We start from the raw sequence: 17993 nt of genomic DNA, 5'->3' as shown, positions 1-17993 counted from the left end.
CATTCCTCCTGCACGTCACTTCTGCGGTAGACTTGGTATTTTATTCTAAGGAAGAGCTCATTCCATCATTCCTCCTGCACGTCACTTCTGCGGTAGACTTGGTATTTTATTCTAAGGAAGAGCTCATTCCATCATTCCTCCTGCACGTCACTTCTGCGGTAGACTTGGTATTTTATTCTAAGGAAGAGCTCATTCCATCATTCCTCCTGCACGTCACTTCTGCGGTAGACTTGGTATTTTATTCTAAGGAAGAGCTCATTCCATCATTCCTCCTGCACGTCACTTCTGCGGTAGACTTGGTATTTTATTCTAAGGAAGAGCTCATTCCATCATTCCTCCTGCACGTCACTTCTGCGGTAGACTTGGTATTTTATTCTAAGGAAGAGCTCATTCCATCATTCCTCCTGCACGTCACTTCTGCGGTAGACTTGGTATTTTATTCTAAGGAAGAGCTCATTCCATCATTCCTCCTGCACGTCACTTCTGCGGTAGACTTGGTATTTTATTCTAAGGAAGAGCTCATTCCATCATTCCTCCTGCACGTCACTTCTGCGGTAGACTTGGTATTTTATTCTAAGGAAGAGCTCATTCCATCATTCCTCCTGCACGTCACTTCTGCGGTAGACTTGGTATTTTATTCTAAGGAAGAGCTCATTCCATCATTCCTCCTGCACGTCACTTCTGCGGTAGACTTGGTATTTTATTCTAAGGAAGAGCTCATTCCATCATTCCTCCTGCACGTCACTTCTGCGGTAGACTTGGTATTTTATTCTAAGGAAGAGCTCATTCCATCATTCCTCCTGCACGTCACTTCTGCGGTAGACTTGGTATTTTATTCTAAGGAAGAGCTCATTCCATCATTCCTCCTGCACGTCACTTCTGCGGTAGACTTGGTATTTTATTCTAAGGAAGAGCTCATTCCATCATTCCTCCTGCACGTCACTTCTGCGGTAGACTTGGTATTTTATTCTAAGGAAGAGCTCATTCCATCATTCCTCCTGCACGTCACTTCTGCGGTAGACTTGGTATTTTATTCTAAGGAAGAGCTCATTCCATCATTCCTCCTGCACGTCACTTCTGCGGTAGACTTGGTATTTTATTCTAAGGAAGAGCTCATCTGTATGGACTCTTGGGTTCTATTTTAGTCTATGGATTGTAACCATTACTGTTATTTTAATGCTCAGTTGTCCCGTATTTGGCCAATGGGAAAGGCCCTTTAACCTGACTCCTGTGTCCTATTAATCTGTCCCTGTCATTCTTTCAGTACTTCCTTAATTTCTGGCAGGAGATGTTCCAAGCTTGTCTTGTCCTCCCCAGCGCTGGGATCCATCATTTCTCCAAGGGGGTGCTGGTTCCTTTTGGTGGAGAATGGTATTTAGAAATCAAGACCTGGACACTGGGTATCGTTGCTCCTAGGCTCTCCCAGTGGACAGAGCTAGGGAATTTGTGTGTGTATAATCTCTGTATGTGGATATGTGTATAACTATGTCTTTCTCTATCCATCTGTGTTTATTCAAACCCCTGAGGTATCATATTTTTATCATACTATAGGTTTCATGATTTATACCAACATTCTGCCTTTCCATACTTGTAACTTCCTTCCCCAAAAGTAAGAAACGTGGACCCCATTCTCTGCAACATATTTATTTGCTCAATCCTAGAATATACCATACGGGGTTAAAAGTTGATGGCTCATATCTCTATGAAAAAACCTAGTAGTTCAGTATTTATAGTTCCTTTTGTCTGTAGCTTGAGGATAACATTGTCACAGTTCTGTGTTCAAAATTTACCTTTCTCCCTGTCTCGCTGCAGTGGTTTTATTATTTGAAATATGGTTCGGTTCCTTTTTATTCCATTTTAGGGATTCCCTTCCATTCTGACTGATTTTGTGCTTTGGTTTCGAGGTGATTGTTGTTTCTAGCGTGTGAAGCATTAACGTGGCTCCGGAAGTCAAGTGTACAAGAGGTGACTGCCCGCTCATCCCTTTCACCCTGGCCGTACCCGATCCTTTCCACCCACCCTGTAAGTCACCAGTCTCCTTAGTGTCTGCTTCCTCCTTCCTGTGTTTCTTTTTACACAAATGAGCACATACATGCATGTTATTTCCCCTTCTTTCTTACAACAAAAATCAGTATTATACTCTACTGCTTTCTGTGTTGCTTTTGCATTTGCTTTCTGCAGTTAACAGTATACAGTGGATGTCAGTCCATGCCGATTTGTAGACTCTTCCTCTTTTTAAACAGCTGCATCGTATCCCACCGTGTGGATATGGCATGGTTTACTCAGCATTCCTATATACGGACATCCCGATTTCTGATATAACTACAAATAACACTGCAGTGACTAAGCTTGTGCAGATGTATTTTTGTGTTGTTAGAGGTGTGCCTTTGGGCTCTGTTTTAAAGTAACGGTGTATGTGGTTTTGTTAGAATCTATCAAACGTCCCTCCATGAGGGCTGTGCGTATGCGTTTCCACCAGCAGTTTAGGGGCAGGTCTTGCGTGTTTCCCTACAGCAACACTAACTGAATGTGGCCTCAGATTTTAATATTTGACCGTCTGATAGATGAGAAATGGTATTACAGTGGGGTTTTAATTTACATCTCTCCTGAGTGAAGTGGAACTCCTTTTAAGATCCGTAAGGGCCGTTTTTATGTCTTTAATTTTTGTGAATTGTCTACTCATGTCTTTTGCCCATTTTTCTAATGGGTGGTTGGTCTTTTTTCCCTCTCAGTTTTAAAGAGATCTTTATATATTAAGAATATTAGCCCATCATCTGTGATAACTATGTTGAAAATGTTTTCTCACAATATTTTCCATTGGTTTCTGACAACAACCTGTTTTGATATTTTTTATGTAATGGTGGAGCTCCAATAATCTCCATTATTTTTATTTATTATTGTTATTTTTTAAATAATTTATTTTGCCTGCGTTGGGTCTTCGTTGCTGTGCGTGGGCTTTTTCTAGTTGCAGCGAGCAGGGGCTACTCTTCGTTGTGGTGCGCAGGCTTCTCATTGCGGTGGCTTCTCTTGTTGTGGAGCACAGGCTCTAGGCGCGTGGGCTTTAGTAGTTGCGGCGCGTGGGCTCAGTAGCTGTGGCTCGTGGGCTCTAGAGCGCAGGCTCAGTAGTTGTGGTGCACGGGCTTAGTTGCTCTGCGGCATGTGGGATCTTCCTGGACCAGGGATCGAACCCATGTCCCCTGCATTGGTGGCAGATTCTTAACTACTGCGCCACCAGGGAAGCCCCTCCATTATTTTTAATAAATAATACCACAGTACGTATATTAACTCTTATGGTGGTGTAAACACACCCTTTAAAGATAGAGATGCTTGATAAACGTCAAGTGCTGTGCCCCTGCCAGTGTAAACAGGACTTTCTGACCCTTCTGAGGCAAGGTGTAGGAGAGCCCCCTGAAAGGTGTGGACCTTCCCCCCAAAGACACACGTGTGCACACGTGGCCTGGCTGCGGGCCTGCTTCAGACAGAACAGTTAGCTGAGCTCTGCTTTCTTTTACCGAATCGCTCTTTGTTCTCCACCCTTCTCCAGAAAGATGTGAGGCATCTCTGTGATGCTAAGGACAAGAAGCATTCATTTCCAGCAGCACGCTTGTTTTCTGTTTTGGGGGTTGCATCGCTTCTGCCTTTCCTGGTTGGGTAGGACAGATCCAGACAGTCCGCACCTGGGTCGGGGGAGTAGGCCTCTGCAGGGGTGAGGGGTGCTCTTTGCTCTGCACTGCTGGACATCGAGCAGAAATGTCCCTTCCCAGCCTGGGGGCCAGAAGCTGCCCGCTGAGGAGTAGCGGGCTTCTGTGTCTGCGCCTGTGAGCCGCAGCGGGCAGCACAGGCAGACCTCAAGGCTTCATGCGTCCTGGGCCACGTGACTTGGCCTGTCTGAGCCTTGACTTTGAGGCCCATTGGAAGCTCAGTGTAGCCGAGTGATGAAGAAGAGTCTCTGGAGGAGACCTCCTGGGCTCAGTCCTGACTCCACCGTCTCCTTGTCCTGCAATGTCTGGTGCCCTCTGTGTCTCAGCAGCTGCCTCCTCAGTGAGTTAAAATGGGAGAAATCAGAATAGCGCCCAGCGCATAGAGCGTGCGCAGTGATTGTTAGCTTTTACTGTCATCAACCGCAGAAGAAATATTTATGGGATGTTGTGAAATTTAACTAAGATAATGTAAAGTGCTCATCATATATACTCCATAAATTTTAATTCTTTGAGTTTAGAAATAGAATGGAGTTTTTAAAAATCTTTGACTTCTCAGGAAGGAAGTTTGCATTTCTATGCTGCTTTGTGTTGAGGAAACAGCGTTACCCTGTCTACAGAATTGCTTTATGAGTTATTTCTGCCTGGAAGGGGGTGTCATTGTGTTCTGAGCTCAGCGTATCCCAGGCTGCCCAAGCCTTGCCATGCACTCATTCTCTCAGACAACTTGATGCATTTCTTCTTTCAAAATTTCTACACTGTCTCCTGGGTGGTCTCATAGATCCCTCCCTACAGCCTGTGGGTCAGTGCCTGCCGGTGGTAAGGACTTTGCTGGTGAAAGCAGTTGAGTTTATTATTCACTCAAGTAAGGGGCCGCCTGGTCTTTTATGATGTGCGCTTTTTTATCAAGGATGTGTGGCCAAACATTATACAGGCACAGGCTTCATCCAGCCATCAGAAACCTTCTCAGGGCCGAGCAGGTCCTGTGCTCTGGCTGCAGCAGAGGTGCCTGGACACTCTCCAGGCTCCTGTTTGCGCGTCCGGTGGAGCGGAGGAGGACTGTTCACAGTCACAGCAGGCATACGGAGTTAGAACTAGCTGCCCGGCACTGTGCTGAGCGTTTACAGGTAGCATCACGTGTATTCCTCACGGCAGCCCTCTGCAGTAGGCACTTAAGAGCCTCCGTTTTACAGATGAGGAAACTGAAGCGCAGAAAGACTCAGTGACACACAGAGTTCACGTGGTGCCTGTGGGCCAGAAGAGGCCGTCTGGCTCTCCGGGGGTCAGTACAGACCTTCCCTCTCCAGTAGGGGAGTGTCCCTCTCCTCCCCCACCCCCCATTCTGGTTTTTACCACATCTGTTCTCTGAAATGTGGCCGGGCCTGCTTTGCATGCTTAGCAGAGCAGCGGGAAACGCACTGAGTGGCCAGTGCCAGCTGGGTTTTTTGTAGTTTTACAGAAGACTTAGAAGTCCTATTTCTCCCCCACTGGAAAGGGGGAAAAAAGGCTTTTATACAGTTACATGACTTCTAATGAGAGAAATATGGAAACAATAGGAACAGGGGCATGAGACTTGAGGCTATTACAGACACATCAAGAAATAATAGCATTTCAGAATTAAGTGAAATCACCAAAAAGTATTATAAGAAAGGACTACAAATGGGGAAATAAACATGGCAACATCCTGTGTACAATAAGATCAGGTTAGATATCTATCCCTAAAACAAGGGTAAGTCGGTAGAAAAATAAAAATAATGCCAACAGTTGGGCGAGGTTTGCTGAGTGCTGGAAGCCAGCATTTCAAATACTGGAGTCTCTTTCATTTGCATGTCAAAAAGGCTGACCAGCAGAACTGGTCTAGTTGTAACTCAGTTTTTTCTGAGCGGTGGGAAAGATGGCTTATCCTGTGAAAGAAGGGGGAAAAGGAGAGTTTTCTTAAAGTTTAAGAAAACAATCTGAGGCTGAAATCCTTTCATTACAAACGTTTGAAACACAGGTACTTTGTACGTGTTTGGTCTCCTGATAGCAGTCTCTCCTGACTGCACATAATCCAGCCTCACTGCCTCTTTTCTAAGAGGAAGGAGGCGTGACTCCCCCTCCGGGGCTGCTGCCCTGCCAGCGGCCTATCTCAGGATCCTCTGTTTCAGGTCTCTGTCCTGGGATGCCCTGACCCAGTGGTACATGAAATTGCCTATCAATACGGAAAAAACGTGGGACTCGCTTTTCAGGTTGGTCCGCTGCTTTGTAAGAGTGTGGCCTGTTGGTCCAGCTGGCAGGGTGGCGGGGACACTGGTGTGGTGCTTGTGACAGCCCTTTCTCCCTTTCCAGCTAATAGATGACGTCCTGGACTTCACCTCGTGTTCTGACCGGATGGGCAAGCCGACCTCAGCCGACCTGAAGCTCGGGTTAGCCACCGGTCCCGTCTTATTTGCTTGTCAGCAGGTAGGTTTTTTTGGGCTGCATTGGGTTTTGGTTGCTGTGTGCGCAGGCTTTCTCTAGTTGCGGCGAGGGAGGGCTACTCTTTATTATGGTCCGGGGGCTTCTTATTGTGGTGACTTCTCTCGTTGCGGAGCATGGGCTCTAGGCGCGTGGGCTTCAGTAGTTGTGATACACGGGCTCAGTAGTTGTGGCTCACGGGCTTAGTTCTCCGCGGCATGTGAGATCTTCCTGGACCAGGGCTCGAACCTGTGTCCCCTACATTGGCAGGCAGATTCCTAACCACTGTGCCACCAGGGAAGTCCTAGCAGGTAGGTTTTGTGAACTCCCTTGGACACATTGCTGAGAAGCCCTGCAGGACCAGGACCTTCCAGGCATGGCTGATGGGAAGGTTAGATGAGGAGATGGAAAGCACTTCTAAGAGACCACAGCTCCAGATTTGATCCTAGTTCCAGGACTGAGGTGTCCAGGCCAGTCATTCCACATCTAAACTCTGTCCGTTTCCTTATCTGTAACATTGAGAAGATGACAGCCTTCCTCCTAAGGTCATTGTGAGGATTAAGTGAGATGATGTTCGTGCAGGTACTATGTAACTTAAGCACTGTGTGCATGTAAGGAAGCATTGTGACTCTTTCCGTGTGTCCTGGGCACTGACAAGGCGGATGGTGTCTACATCTTGATGATAGGGCTGGACTTTGGCTGTGCCTCAGAGCCCCTTAAACAGGCACAGGAAGGCCTCCAAGCATGAGAAATTCTCCAGTTCTAGAAGTTTAATGGGACTGTTTGCTGCTCTCAGAGAGCCTCAGCCATTGCCTCAAAAATGTCAGGAAGTCAGTGGAATGCACTAGAACCACATAATTCCTCCTTTCTCCAGGTTGAGGGGCTGTCAATTAAGGAAGTAAGTTAAGCTACCTTTATATTCTCCTTAATACGGATGAAAAGCTGAGGAGAAGCTGCAGAGATGCTGTGGTGACTTGCAAGGCAGACGTTTCCAGAACCTGCTTTGGCCCCTGGCCACGCTGCTTCTGGCTGTGCCAGATGCTCTTTGAAAGAAGTAGAGCCTTAGCTGGTGTTTGGACAGCTTTTGAATAGATTTTCATCTTAGTGGTATTTAATTTGTTATTGAGCAAAGCAGTAAAGTGGTCATCGCTGTGCCACGAAATCAGAAATTAGCTCTTTGATCTAAAATTGTGTAACTTTTAGTCTTCTGAAGATTTTGCCTCTATTCTTTCTCAAAATTTACAAAGATAAATCATGTCTTCCATAGACCTCGATGATTCCATTTTGATATTACAGAAACCTTGCTTTCGATCAGTTGCTGGTTCAAGAAAGGAGAGGTCATCTTTTGGTCACTATCTAATAGAGCCGTAAACAGGGTGACCCTCTGAGGAGGCTGATGCTTGGGGGCTGGGCCGCTTACCTTGGGTGGCCCAGTAGCGGACAGCAGTCAACCCAGGAACGAGGGCAGGGAATGGAGGTGCTGATGACCAGGCTCTGGGCAGCCTCTCAGGACATTGAGGCAGAGGTGAGAAGTGCAAGGGCTGCTAGGAGTGGCTCCTTTCTCCCACACAGACTGACTCGCCCACCCAGAACTCAAGAAGAGTATTCATACGTGTGCCGCGTTCTGGCAAAAATCTGTCAAATCCCCTTGTGTGCATTAAAGCATGAGTGAGGGATTTTTTTTTTTTTTTTTTTTTTTTTACCATTAACCCACAAAAAAGCAGAGGATTCATGAGCCACGTAAACGTAAGGCATCCTCAGATTCGGAAGACAAGGCTCTGGCTGCCGTGTGCACAGCTGCAGACATGAGTCTGTTCCCCAGGCCCTGGTGAGGAAATGTGAATAAGGAAAACAAGCTGGGCCGGCTGCACTGAGCTGCTGCAGCCCTGGGCTTATCAGGATGCCTGAGGAAGGCACCTTTCCCTGAAGAAGCCTGCATCTACTAAAAAGCCTTGGGGGCTGTGCTGATAGAAATCTTTACAAGTATAAATAATTGTCATGAGCCCCGTGATACTAAGTTAACAGCTGAGTCCTGCTTCAATTTTAAGATGACTGAGAATGCTTGCCTCTTCTGATTGTGTTTCACTACGAACATATTTCAAAAGAAATGCATTTGCTTTTCTCTACACAAAGGAGTATGACTAATTCTGTGTTCAGATACGGAGGGGCAAAGTCGGGGAAATGGACCACTCCTACAGATTGACTTGTCAGTTACCTACAAGAGATTAAAAAATGATGGTTTAAAAAGGCAAGGAAAAGGAACAAACAAAAGCTTCCAGTGTCCCAAACCACAGTTGTGTGTGTATCACTGGGAAATCCCAGCATCACAAGGCACATACTCACCCTCAGCAGACAGTGCTTTTCCTGTCTGTCCAGAAGGCAGCAGGAAAAGGAGTTACAAGGCACATCGTGCAGCCTTAGAAAAGGGACACAAATAAGGCCGAGCACGACGCGGCTCTGGACAGGACTTGTTTCCTAAGCAGACTGATTGTTCTGTCTCACAGCACATGGGCCAAAAGTTAGGTTAGATACGTCTAAGTTCTTTTCAACTATAACATCAAGTTTAGGCTCTACAGCAGATTATACTGTCAAAAATTAGGTTCTTGGTCAGAAATTTGTCAAGATTTTGGAGCTAAGATTGATTGGGGTAAAACAAGTCCCAAAAATAACATGAGAACGTGCCATATCTCCATTTAATGAAAATGCATTGTTTTTATAATTTGCAAAGGATTCTTTTGTTTGTTAACTCTGATCTCACAACTCCTTTTTGTGGTAGGTATTATGTGCCTTCTACAAGTAAGAAAGTGATGCTCAAAACTTGGCCAGAATGAAACCTCTGGTAAACGGCACAACAGGCAATTAAACACTCCATGTCTTCAAAGACCAGAGTCGTTTCACCACACGCTGCAGTGTTACTGCCTCTGCTCGTGGCGATCAGCGCAAGTGCCCCATGGGCCTGAGCCCTGGGAGGCCGCCCAGAGCAGAGGACTGGCTGATCCCGCACTGAAAAGGCACTGACGACACTCAGAGGAGTCTCAGTGTCGGCCTTCAGTATTTGTCCTTAACCTGCCCGTTTAGTGGAGTAGTGGCAAGATGTCTGTCATCTTTCTCCATAGGTAGGTGAGTTTCGTTTGCAGATTAGATAAATTAGTCTTTGAACTTTTCTGCTTATGAACATGGAGTTTCACTGGACCAAGACAAGCAGCCTTGGGAAACCACTTTCCCTATTTAGCATGCTGGGTTGTCTTGAAATTGGAGTTTGTTGATAGAAAGTCCCTCTGTCTGGAATTCACTATTTTTGACCTCTCTCTGAAGGGGTTTCTTGACAACAGGGTATTTAAGAAAAGCTTCTGGATTGCTGGGAGGTCCCAGAGATGACTGTCCTTCCAGGTATATGTGTACACATACTGTCTATAAAAACAAAAACCTTATGTTAAAGTAAACCTTTAAAGAATAGAGATTGGATTTCAAGATCTTCAGAAACCAAATGGAAGTGTTTTCTTTTTTTGGTGAGATTCCATTAGTTCCCAGATACCCTTTAAAAGCTCTCTCCTTCCTTCTGCGATCAGTCAGCAGACCTAAATGTCAGCCTGTAGTCATGCTTCCACTGCTGTCACCAGCACCAGCCCCGCACCAGCTGCACGGGCTTCTGCTCGCTGTGACTGTTGGGGCCTTAGAGTCACCCAAGTTCTGCTCGAGTAACAAGCTCACTACAGTTTACTGATCGCCTTTGTCGTGAGTTTATGGACAGATTTCACAGTTGGACTCTGATTCATCCACGGATGATTTTCCTACTCGTAAAATCATAGCCTAGGCCAACAGGAACTTTATTTCTCAGCACATCTGCCTGTTAACATTTCTTATTTCTTCTCACACATTCTGGGGACAGGGGAGTGCCTCAGGGAAGAGTTTGATATTGATACTTGCACATTAAGATTGCACACACTACATGTGTCAGAGGAAGGATGTAGTCACACTCAATGAAGGAAAAAAATTGTTTTTTTCAAATTTTGCTTTCTCAGTGCTTTTTATAGTAAAAGGAATCAGAGAAACCGCCCAATCAGCACATTTTACCATTGTTGTTGGTGCTGCAGAAAAAGCTCGTCTACCCTAAAAATGGTAATTTTACCAGATGCCCAGGACAGTATCACATTAGCTTTGAGGATATACGGCCTTATAGAAATCCAAGTTTGAAATGTGGTATTAAGAAACTAAGACCAATGCCTACTTGATTTGACTTTTGACCAGTAAAATTGATTTGAGCTTTCCTGATTTGTTTCCTATGAAACTTCAATTTTTATTCTTAAAAGGCCAGTACCTAAAACTAATTACGGGTTTTCATTTAAGAACTAACCAGTTGCCGGCTCTGTAAATTTCATAAGGAGGTTACTAGCAGCCTCTGCTTTGTCTGGACACGTACTTTGCTCTGAAAGGAACATTCTTAATTCCTCATTTGCCATCATCTAGTTGAGACTTTTCTCTCTCTGCCCTATTTTTCCTTCTAGGATTACTAATACCGAGGCGGTGGCTACAGGACCACAACTGCTTTCATCCCTCGGGCTCACTGCCAGGGAAGCGCTGGCAGCTGCTGTGAGCACTGCCGCAGCCAGAACCAGACCCCTCTTAACCTCTTATTTCATGGACCCGGAAGTTGGTAGAACTAAGAGATTTCTGATCAGGTAGCTCAGCCCCTTCCTAACACAGATGAGCAGGCTGAGGGGCTCAGCTGTGGCAGCACCAGGACTAGAGCTCCAGGCTAGACAGTGTCCTGGCTTCCCAAGTCCGATCATGGTGACAGTTCTCCTACCTTGCTGCCAAGTACTATAGAACATAGATTTTGTCTTCAATGCGTCTTGTACCTGTCTTCTATTTTCCTCTTACTGCCATCAGCTTACCACTGGTCTTTAGAATTTACTACAGCAACCCGATTGCTGCTTCTACCTCTGTCTCTCTAATCCGATGGTTCTCAACCTTGGCTGCATATTAGAAATGACTGAAGTTTTTCAAACTATGGCGCAGGGTCACGTGACTCCAGGGCCGGCGGTGTCGAGCCGCGCTGCCCTCGTCCCCTCCACGGGCCGCCTCGCGGAGCTCTGCCTGTGATGCCCTCTGCTCAAAGACCTCGGTAGCCTTCGGTTGTCACTCAGTTTCAAACTAAAAACAGATTGCCCACCTTCTTCTTAGGCCAGTGGTTCTAATTTGTCAGCAGAGACCAGCAGGACCAGAAGCATCTGGGGACATGTTAGAAGTGCACACTCGGGCCCCAGCGCTACTTAATTAGAAACCTCGGGGGAGAGGCCCGGTAGGCCCCTAAAGCTAAGAGCCATAAGAGAAGCCAGTAAGGAGATTTTAGAGGTGAACGCTTGCTCCTCTTCTCTCTCTGACTCGGCCCTGGACCGGGGATACAACAGAACAGTGGAGGGAACATGGATCAACGGCTGTCCCTCTTGTGCACCAGCTCGTCCCTGGACCCGGAAACGGGCGTCCTCTTAGCTCTGCTGCTTTTAATCGCTAGTTTACTGCTCCCCCGCCCCCATCACTTAAACATTTACTCACTTTTGCGGATTTTTTTTTACCTGTTTTTACCTACTAGTGTTTGAACATTTGATTTCTCCCAAGAGCATTAAATAGATTTTCTTTCTTTCTGGTTAGTTCCCAGAAATGAATGCTATGATAATGAGACGGTTCAGTTCACCAGGAGATGTGGACAGAGCGAGACAATACGTATTACAGGTGAGAGGATTTCAAAAAGAAGAAAGGCAACAGCAGGTACAGTGTGGCAGAAGAGTTCTTTAAACAAATAACGTAACGAATTTTTGACACAGACTAAGTTTGATCAATTCTTGATTTGGCAAAAACTGAGAAGGAAAAAGTTATATTATGCATTTTTCTTCTAGAAGTCTTCCCATTCTAATGTAATTGGCCTTGGGTGGGGCTTGGACGCTAACATTTTGGGGAACTCTAAGGGGTTCCCACGTGCAGTCAGGGGTAGGCCTGTTGGTTTGCAGCCAGTCTCCCCCGCGTCCACCACAGCAGCTCCGCTGTCCTCCCGTCACCAGACTCCCCTCCTGTCCGAGCCCTAGGAAACTGGGCTTTCCTCGTCCATCCTACATAACTGCAGTAAATGTGCGAATAAAGAAACGGTACCTTTGAAAAAATTTTAAACCAACATAGCAAATTAAACTTTAACCTTCAGGGGCTATAAGCTTATTTCAAATATAGCACCACATATCCTCAGAACTTTTCTGTGGAAGCCAGATCTTTTTGCACATTTTCAGTTTGGATCACTGTATTTTGTGAATGAGCCGTTTGGAGCCAATAGGTCTCATGAATGAGAGAGAGTGAGCAATTTTTAGTAAGCAGTCGTAGTCTGAGATCTGTCGTTAAGTCAAATACCTGAAAGAATTCCAAGTAATTACCTTTCAGATTTTTAAAATTTCCACAAAGCAAAACCCCTTAACACTCTATACGGTTAATCATAACGTGCTATGGCTACCACCTTTTTAGAGGGTAGTTTGGCTGTATTATTAAAAACTCAGTGTGAGGGCAGCAGGAGCTGATAAAGAAGGCAGTATACCTGGGAGTGGTCATGGCTTCAGAAATGATGATGTTACTGACGGCTAAAGTGAGAAGTGGGACTGAAAAGAGGGAAATTAACTGTGGCTCTTACACCACACGCTGAAGTTCCAGCAAGCCTGGGCAGAGGTGCACTTAGGCAACAAGTCCACAGGAATGTTCCAAAGACCTGTGAACTCCAGCTGCCTGTTCAGCCGCAGGGCTCCTAGCCCCTATTCCCTCACTAAATATGAATGGACAAGTCGGGTTTATTTAGTAGGATTGCTAAATAGTTGATTAAAGCTCACTGAATGAAAGAGTGAGACCAAGTTAAACAGACTCAGGAAAAATAATAGGGGGATTCAAAAATACTGCATTCATCAAACAAGAACAGGATAATATTTTCTAAAAAACAGTGAATAAGAACGAGCTCTAAGAAATTTTAAATGAATGTGAAAAGCCAACTCTGAAGAACTGTTGGAATGTGACATTGAAGAAGTCTTCAAAATGAATACAGCAGCTTCTAGAAGAAAATGCGAAAGGCTCTTAACAGGATCAGTACAATCATGCAACAAATATTTCAGGAAGAGACTCGAAAAAACAAAAATCAGAAAAAAGGTGGTCACCTACAAAAGGAAAAGTTCAGTACTGGCTCAGGGTGCAGCGAAACCCTGGACTCTAGAGGGCAGTGAGCAAGGCCATCCAAATGATGAGGAAACGCTTTCAACCTAGAATCTGTATCCAGTAAACCATCCACTAAGTAGGAAGGCCAATGTCACTGTTACACAAAGAACGAAAAAGTTGACTTCCAGTATACAGATTCTGGGTAAGTTATTTGCTGATGTGCAACAGAACTGTGGAAACACCAAAAAGAGAAAGACATGGGTACTAAAACCAGTGGAATGAACCAGAGTTCAATGAAAAGTCATCCTGTGATGGCAGCTGTACGGCAGAGCTACAAAGCAGTCAGTCTAAGTAACGAAGAGAAGGAGGCAATTATATTCAGAAGTGAGCTTCCGTACGGTAAGGCAAAGCAAACTAAAACGTATTTTGAGTCATATTTTGTGTAACTTGGTTCAGAAAACCAGAGGTCTCTCAACGATGATACTACAAATACTGTTTTGAATGACAGAGGGAACCATGGAGAAGGAAATAAAATCACAGTACATGTCTAGATTCTGCAGTAAACATTTTGACATAATGGAAATAGTAAATGTAATTATTTTATTAGTGTTTAGCTTTTAGAAAGAACCAACATAAAAACATGGGTACAGAATGGAATGCAAGTCAAGTCTCTAGTGTAAACATAGAGGAAAGAGAAGGAGCACTGGTGTCCTCATCTTAAAGATGAAGCCAGAAGTCGATGCCACATGATGTGACAACAGTAATCTGTATTAGAACTAAAGATAGCAGGCAGTGGTCAAATTAGGAGACAGTATGGGTGGGCTAAATCCTTGTCTTTCTTAGCAGAAAGGCAATAGATAACAACTAAAATTACGAATTGAAACATTAAAGCCAACAGATAAAACTGGTGCCTTTGGAAGAAGGGAACTGTTGCTTTTCATCGTAAGCTCTTCTGTACTTTTATTTATCATGTATGTATGTTAACTTTCACTTGGAATTTTACTGTATAGATTTTATATGCAGAACTTTTTAAAAACTCTAATGCTTAAATGAAAAATAGGGGGAAATAGAAGGTTACTTGATATTAATGAGTTCACTGCTTGGCATGCTAATAGAATAAAAACGTGCTTCTGTCTAAGAAAGGGGCCTAAAGGAAGTGGGCGGAGGAAGCTCTGTGAGTTGGAGAGAGAACATTTGAAACAGTTCGGCTCCTCACTACCGGATCTCAAAAGTATGTTTTAACTCATATAGCAGGAATTTAAGAGCTGATCCCAGTGGGTGACATGCATCTGTTCTGTTGTATTTTGTCCTGTGTCCTGTAGAGCGATGGTGTGCAGCAGACAACCTACCTCGCCCAGCGGTACTGCCGTGAAGCAGTGAGAGAGATCAGTAAACTTCGACCATCCCCAGAAAGAGACGCCCTCATACAACTTTCGGAAATCGTGCTCACAAGAGATAAATGACAGCTCGTTCTGTTATTTCTGGCAGCTATTTTACCAGACTGTGCCTAAAGAATTCTGTGGAGTATACTTTGCTTCATGTGCAGGTAACCAAAAAATCATTTCATTCCACCTTATTAATGGGACTTTTTTTATTGGCAAAGTTTTTCAGAAAACTTTTTAAATGTCATTAAACCATCTGAATCTGTCATTCTAGTCCTGTAAACTCTAATCGCGGTACTTGACGGTTAGATGTGGTATTGTTTACACGGTTAATATCCACATGTAAAGCCATTACACAAATAAATAATCAATGTTAAAATTCAAATGGTTTATCTTGTTTCACCATAGGAGTAAAGATCATAAAACTGAAGTCTACATTTCAATCCACATTAGTTAGATTTTAACAGTATCCAAAATTTCATATAGGAGAATGGTTTATTATAAAAGACTGTACATAAAATTTAGACAACAGGTTATATACAAAATTAAGAGAACAGTCCACTCTAAAAAATGAAGAAGGTAACTGATCAATAGTGATACTGGAATCATGTTTAAAATTAACAAAGGCAAAATGCATATTCAACAGTCACATTGATTTGGTAACAATAATGGTCTTTAATTTTCAGAAATATACGTTTTGCACTAGTCTTACCATTTACTATTGCTGTTATCTGTAATGCCCAGTACATAACTGTAATTTGAAATCCAAACAAACAAATCCTCAGTACACAGAAACCCACAGGTGAGTGCTCTACTTTAATATCCTAGGCAGTATGCACACAATAAGAAGAGAAAACATCCCTCTAACACTCCCTTAAGTTAAGAGGAGACACACAAAGTGCACGTGTTGCATTTCAGTTATGTCAAAAGACAATACAAATCTGTTGGTCAGGTATATCCCTGTTCAATGATTAATACATGGTGCACCTTTTTCCCCCAATTATTTTATTTTTAAAATCTTTTTATGTTGCTAGTGCCAGGTAATGGGTTAAACAGTGCGTATTCAAAAATCAATCGCATCCACTTCTACCAAAAAAAATATGTAAAAGATAATTATTTCCTTTCATTGAACCAGTATATCACAGTCCACTGGAAAACCAAAGGACTGATAGAGCAATCCTTAAGAATTTTACCTACAGCATGTGCACTTCGACACATTTTCTTAGCTTTGAAAAAGTTACTTTAGAAAAGGAATTCAGTAGACTGACTTGTAAATAACCATCTCAGATTTTAAATTCTACAAAAATCAGCCACTGCTGTTGGGATAGGTTGAGAAAAGGCTAAAATTTTTTTCCCAAGTTAATATATTGAGAAAATAGAACCATAATTCTGCCATAATTCAGTATCTTTTATTATTTTTTTAAAGCAAACCAGTGAAGGAAAGGACAAAAACCTTTGGTTCACTTACGTATTTATGAATGGACAAAATTTATAATGCAAATTCACTCATTAAAAAACTTCAGTACAAATGACAAGACTACAGGTAACCCAATTGTCTTTGTTTCACATGGAGATCTTAGAGACTCAATTCGTTTCAAGAGACCTAAGTACGAGTACTCCAAGTAAGTATTACACAAATTGGAAGCATCTTGGATTTTGTTAAGTATATTTCAATACATAAATTTGTATGCATGCTTTAAACAAACAGTATATTTCAAGAATGAGAGAGTCTAAACAAAAAGTATGACCAGCACCAGCATTTAAGTTTTCTGATTTTAATATTAGTCTGACAGAGCGTTAGTAACCATGCTGCACTGAAACATGTAATGGCACAATCTGAGTCATGATTTGTGAAATATTATACCCCACACCCCCAGAATATTTAGGCTGGTCATGAAGTTAACAATGTGTAAGTAAGTATATAAGCACAATCAGTGACAGACAGCCTCTTGTATAGATTGCTGTTTAGCAATACACCAACTGCCTCAGAGATTTATGCTTACAGGTAGACATTCAATTATACCAATGAAACAGCATGTCCTGAACATATGGGCACATTTTAAAACATTTTAAGACAATCCTGTTAACCGTAATAGTCCCACAGTATGACTGAGTGATAATAAGAACCTACTTTAAAAGCAAAGATTTAATCAGTATAGTGCATGATCGATTCAACATAGTTCCCAGGGAACAGACCAGTCACTCGATTGCAGACTCCTTCATACCAGCCATCATCGTTCTTCTTTATTACATAGATGATCGCACCCTCCATAAATGATAGCTCATCATCCTTGTCTTTTGTATAATCATATATTGCCACAACTATGGAGAAAAGAGTTGAAATATCATGTCAGTGCACTATATCCAACATTTTAATCGAATTTTAAAATGTAATGCCAATTAACAGTATAGCCAACCCAACTATTTTAATGAAAAGTCTTAATTCTTAAATCTATATACCAGGTAGGTCAAGTAGCCAACCATGGCTACTAAATCACTAGCTTGATCTTCGGGCCAAACTGACAACTAAATTAGAGAAGTCAAGAGTTTCTACCAACCTATGTAGGAAAGATCTCTGAATTTTAGGATTTATTAGATGTTTCAATTCATTCGTTCAAATGTCTACTAAGTGCCAACCACATGCAAAGCACCATTTTTCAAAATAACTAGTAAGCAAAGCTGCGTAGCCAATCAGTAAACCAGGTAACAACCATCTAATTTAAAAATATACATATACTGGGAGGTGAATATCCTACCCATCGCAGGAGAATATTCATGTAGTTTATGGGGCTATACCTAGATTTAAATATACATACACATATGCGCACACACACACACCCCTTAAAGGTCAACAAGAATTTCTATTTTTAAAGGGGAACTAGGTGAGTAAAGACTCATTAATTAAGACTTAGAGAACCATTTTGCAATTCTGTGATTATGCTGAGTTCAAAATATCCACTTCCTTTGCAAACAGTGTTGTGGAAAGGAAAGGCATCAAACAACTACCAGCTTTCCAAACTATTGGTTTATGAATTTAATTATTCCTTCCTCTGTCTTTACAACATAATTCTGAAATACGTAATTTTCTAGTATATGTGAAACAGTATGTCATACAAATTTTTTTTCATTAACTTACCTCAGGTAGTGTTTTTCTTAAAATAGAGTTTTTAAGACATTTAAGATCTTCTGGAACTCATTTTTCCCTTAAGAAAGGTGGCTTTGCCCCATAATTATCCTGAACCAGTGAATTATAATAAGGAAGAGACGTGTAGTACTGATCCACAGCATCATTTTCTAA

General features: G+C 42.9%; 2 protein-coding genes across 25 annotated transcripts in view; one reads left to right on the top strand and one right to left on the bottom strand.

The window, feature by feature from the left end:
- PDSS1 (decaprenyl diphosphate synthase subunit 1) overlaps nt 1-17993 on the top strand; it is a 68424-nt gene that overhangs the window by 39072 nt on the left and 11359 nt on the right. The window contains exons 8-11 of one of the 9 annotated variants that reach the window (XR_010933608.1): nt 5846-5926; nt 6027-6140; nt 11787-11903; nt 14636-14859. Coding sequence is in view for 6 of the 9 variants with exons in the window: in XM_067701700.1 (XP_067557801.1) it covers nt 5846-5926; nt 6027-6140; nt 11787-11903; nt 14636-14776 (453 nt within the window). In the remaining 3 variants the exon portion in view is untranslated. Of the gene's footprint in view, nt 1-5845; nt 5927-6026; nt 6141-11786; nt 11904-14635; nt 14878-17993 lie in introns of those variants that run through there. The other 8 variants (XM_067701700.1, XM_067701715.1, XM_067701723.1 and 5 more) reach the window with 8 other exon arrangements.
- The window catches only part of ABI1 (abl interactor 1), a 127833-nt gene continuing 124908 nt past the window's right edge, over nt 15069-17993 (bottom strand). For all 16 annotated transcript variants that reach the window (XM_067701674.1, XM_067701682.1, XM_067701690.1 and 13 more), the window contains one exon: nt 15069-17017. In XM_067701674.1, coding sequence (XP_067557775.1) covers nt 16842-17017 — 176 coding nt within the window. In that variant the 3' untranslated portion in view covers nt 15069-16841. The remainder of the gene's footprint in view (nt 17018-17993) is intronic.

Source organism: Pseudorca crassidens, chromosome 1 (genome assembly GCF_039906515.1).
Source record: "Pseudorca crassidens isolate mPseCra1 chromosome 1, mPseCra1.hap1, whole genome shotgun sequence".
Taxonomy (NCBI): Eukaryota; Metazoa; Chordata; class Mammalia; order Artiodactyla; family Delphinidae; genus Pseudorca; species Pseudorca crassidens.
Note: the sequence above shows the minus strand (reverse complement) of the source record. Positions and strands in the feature narration are given on the sequence as shown.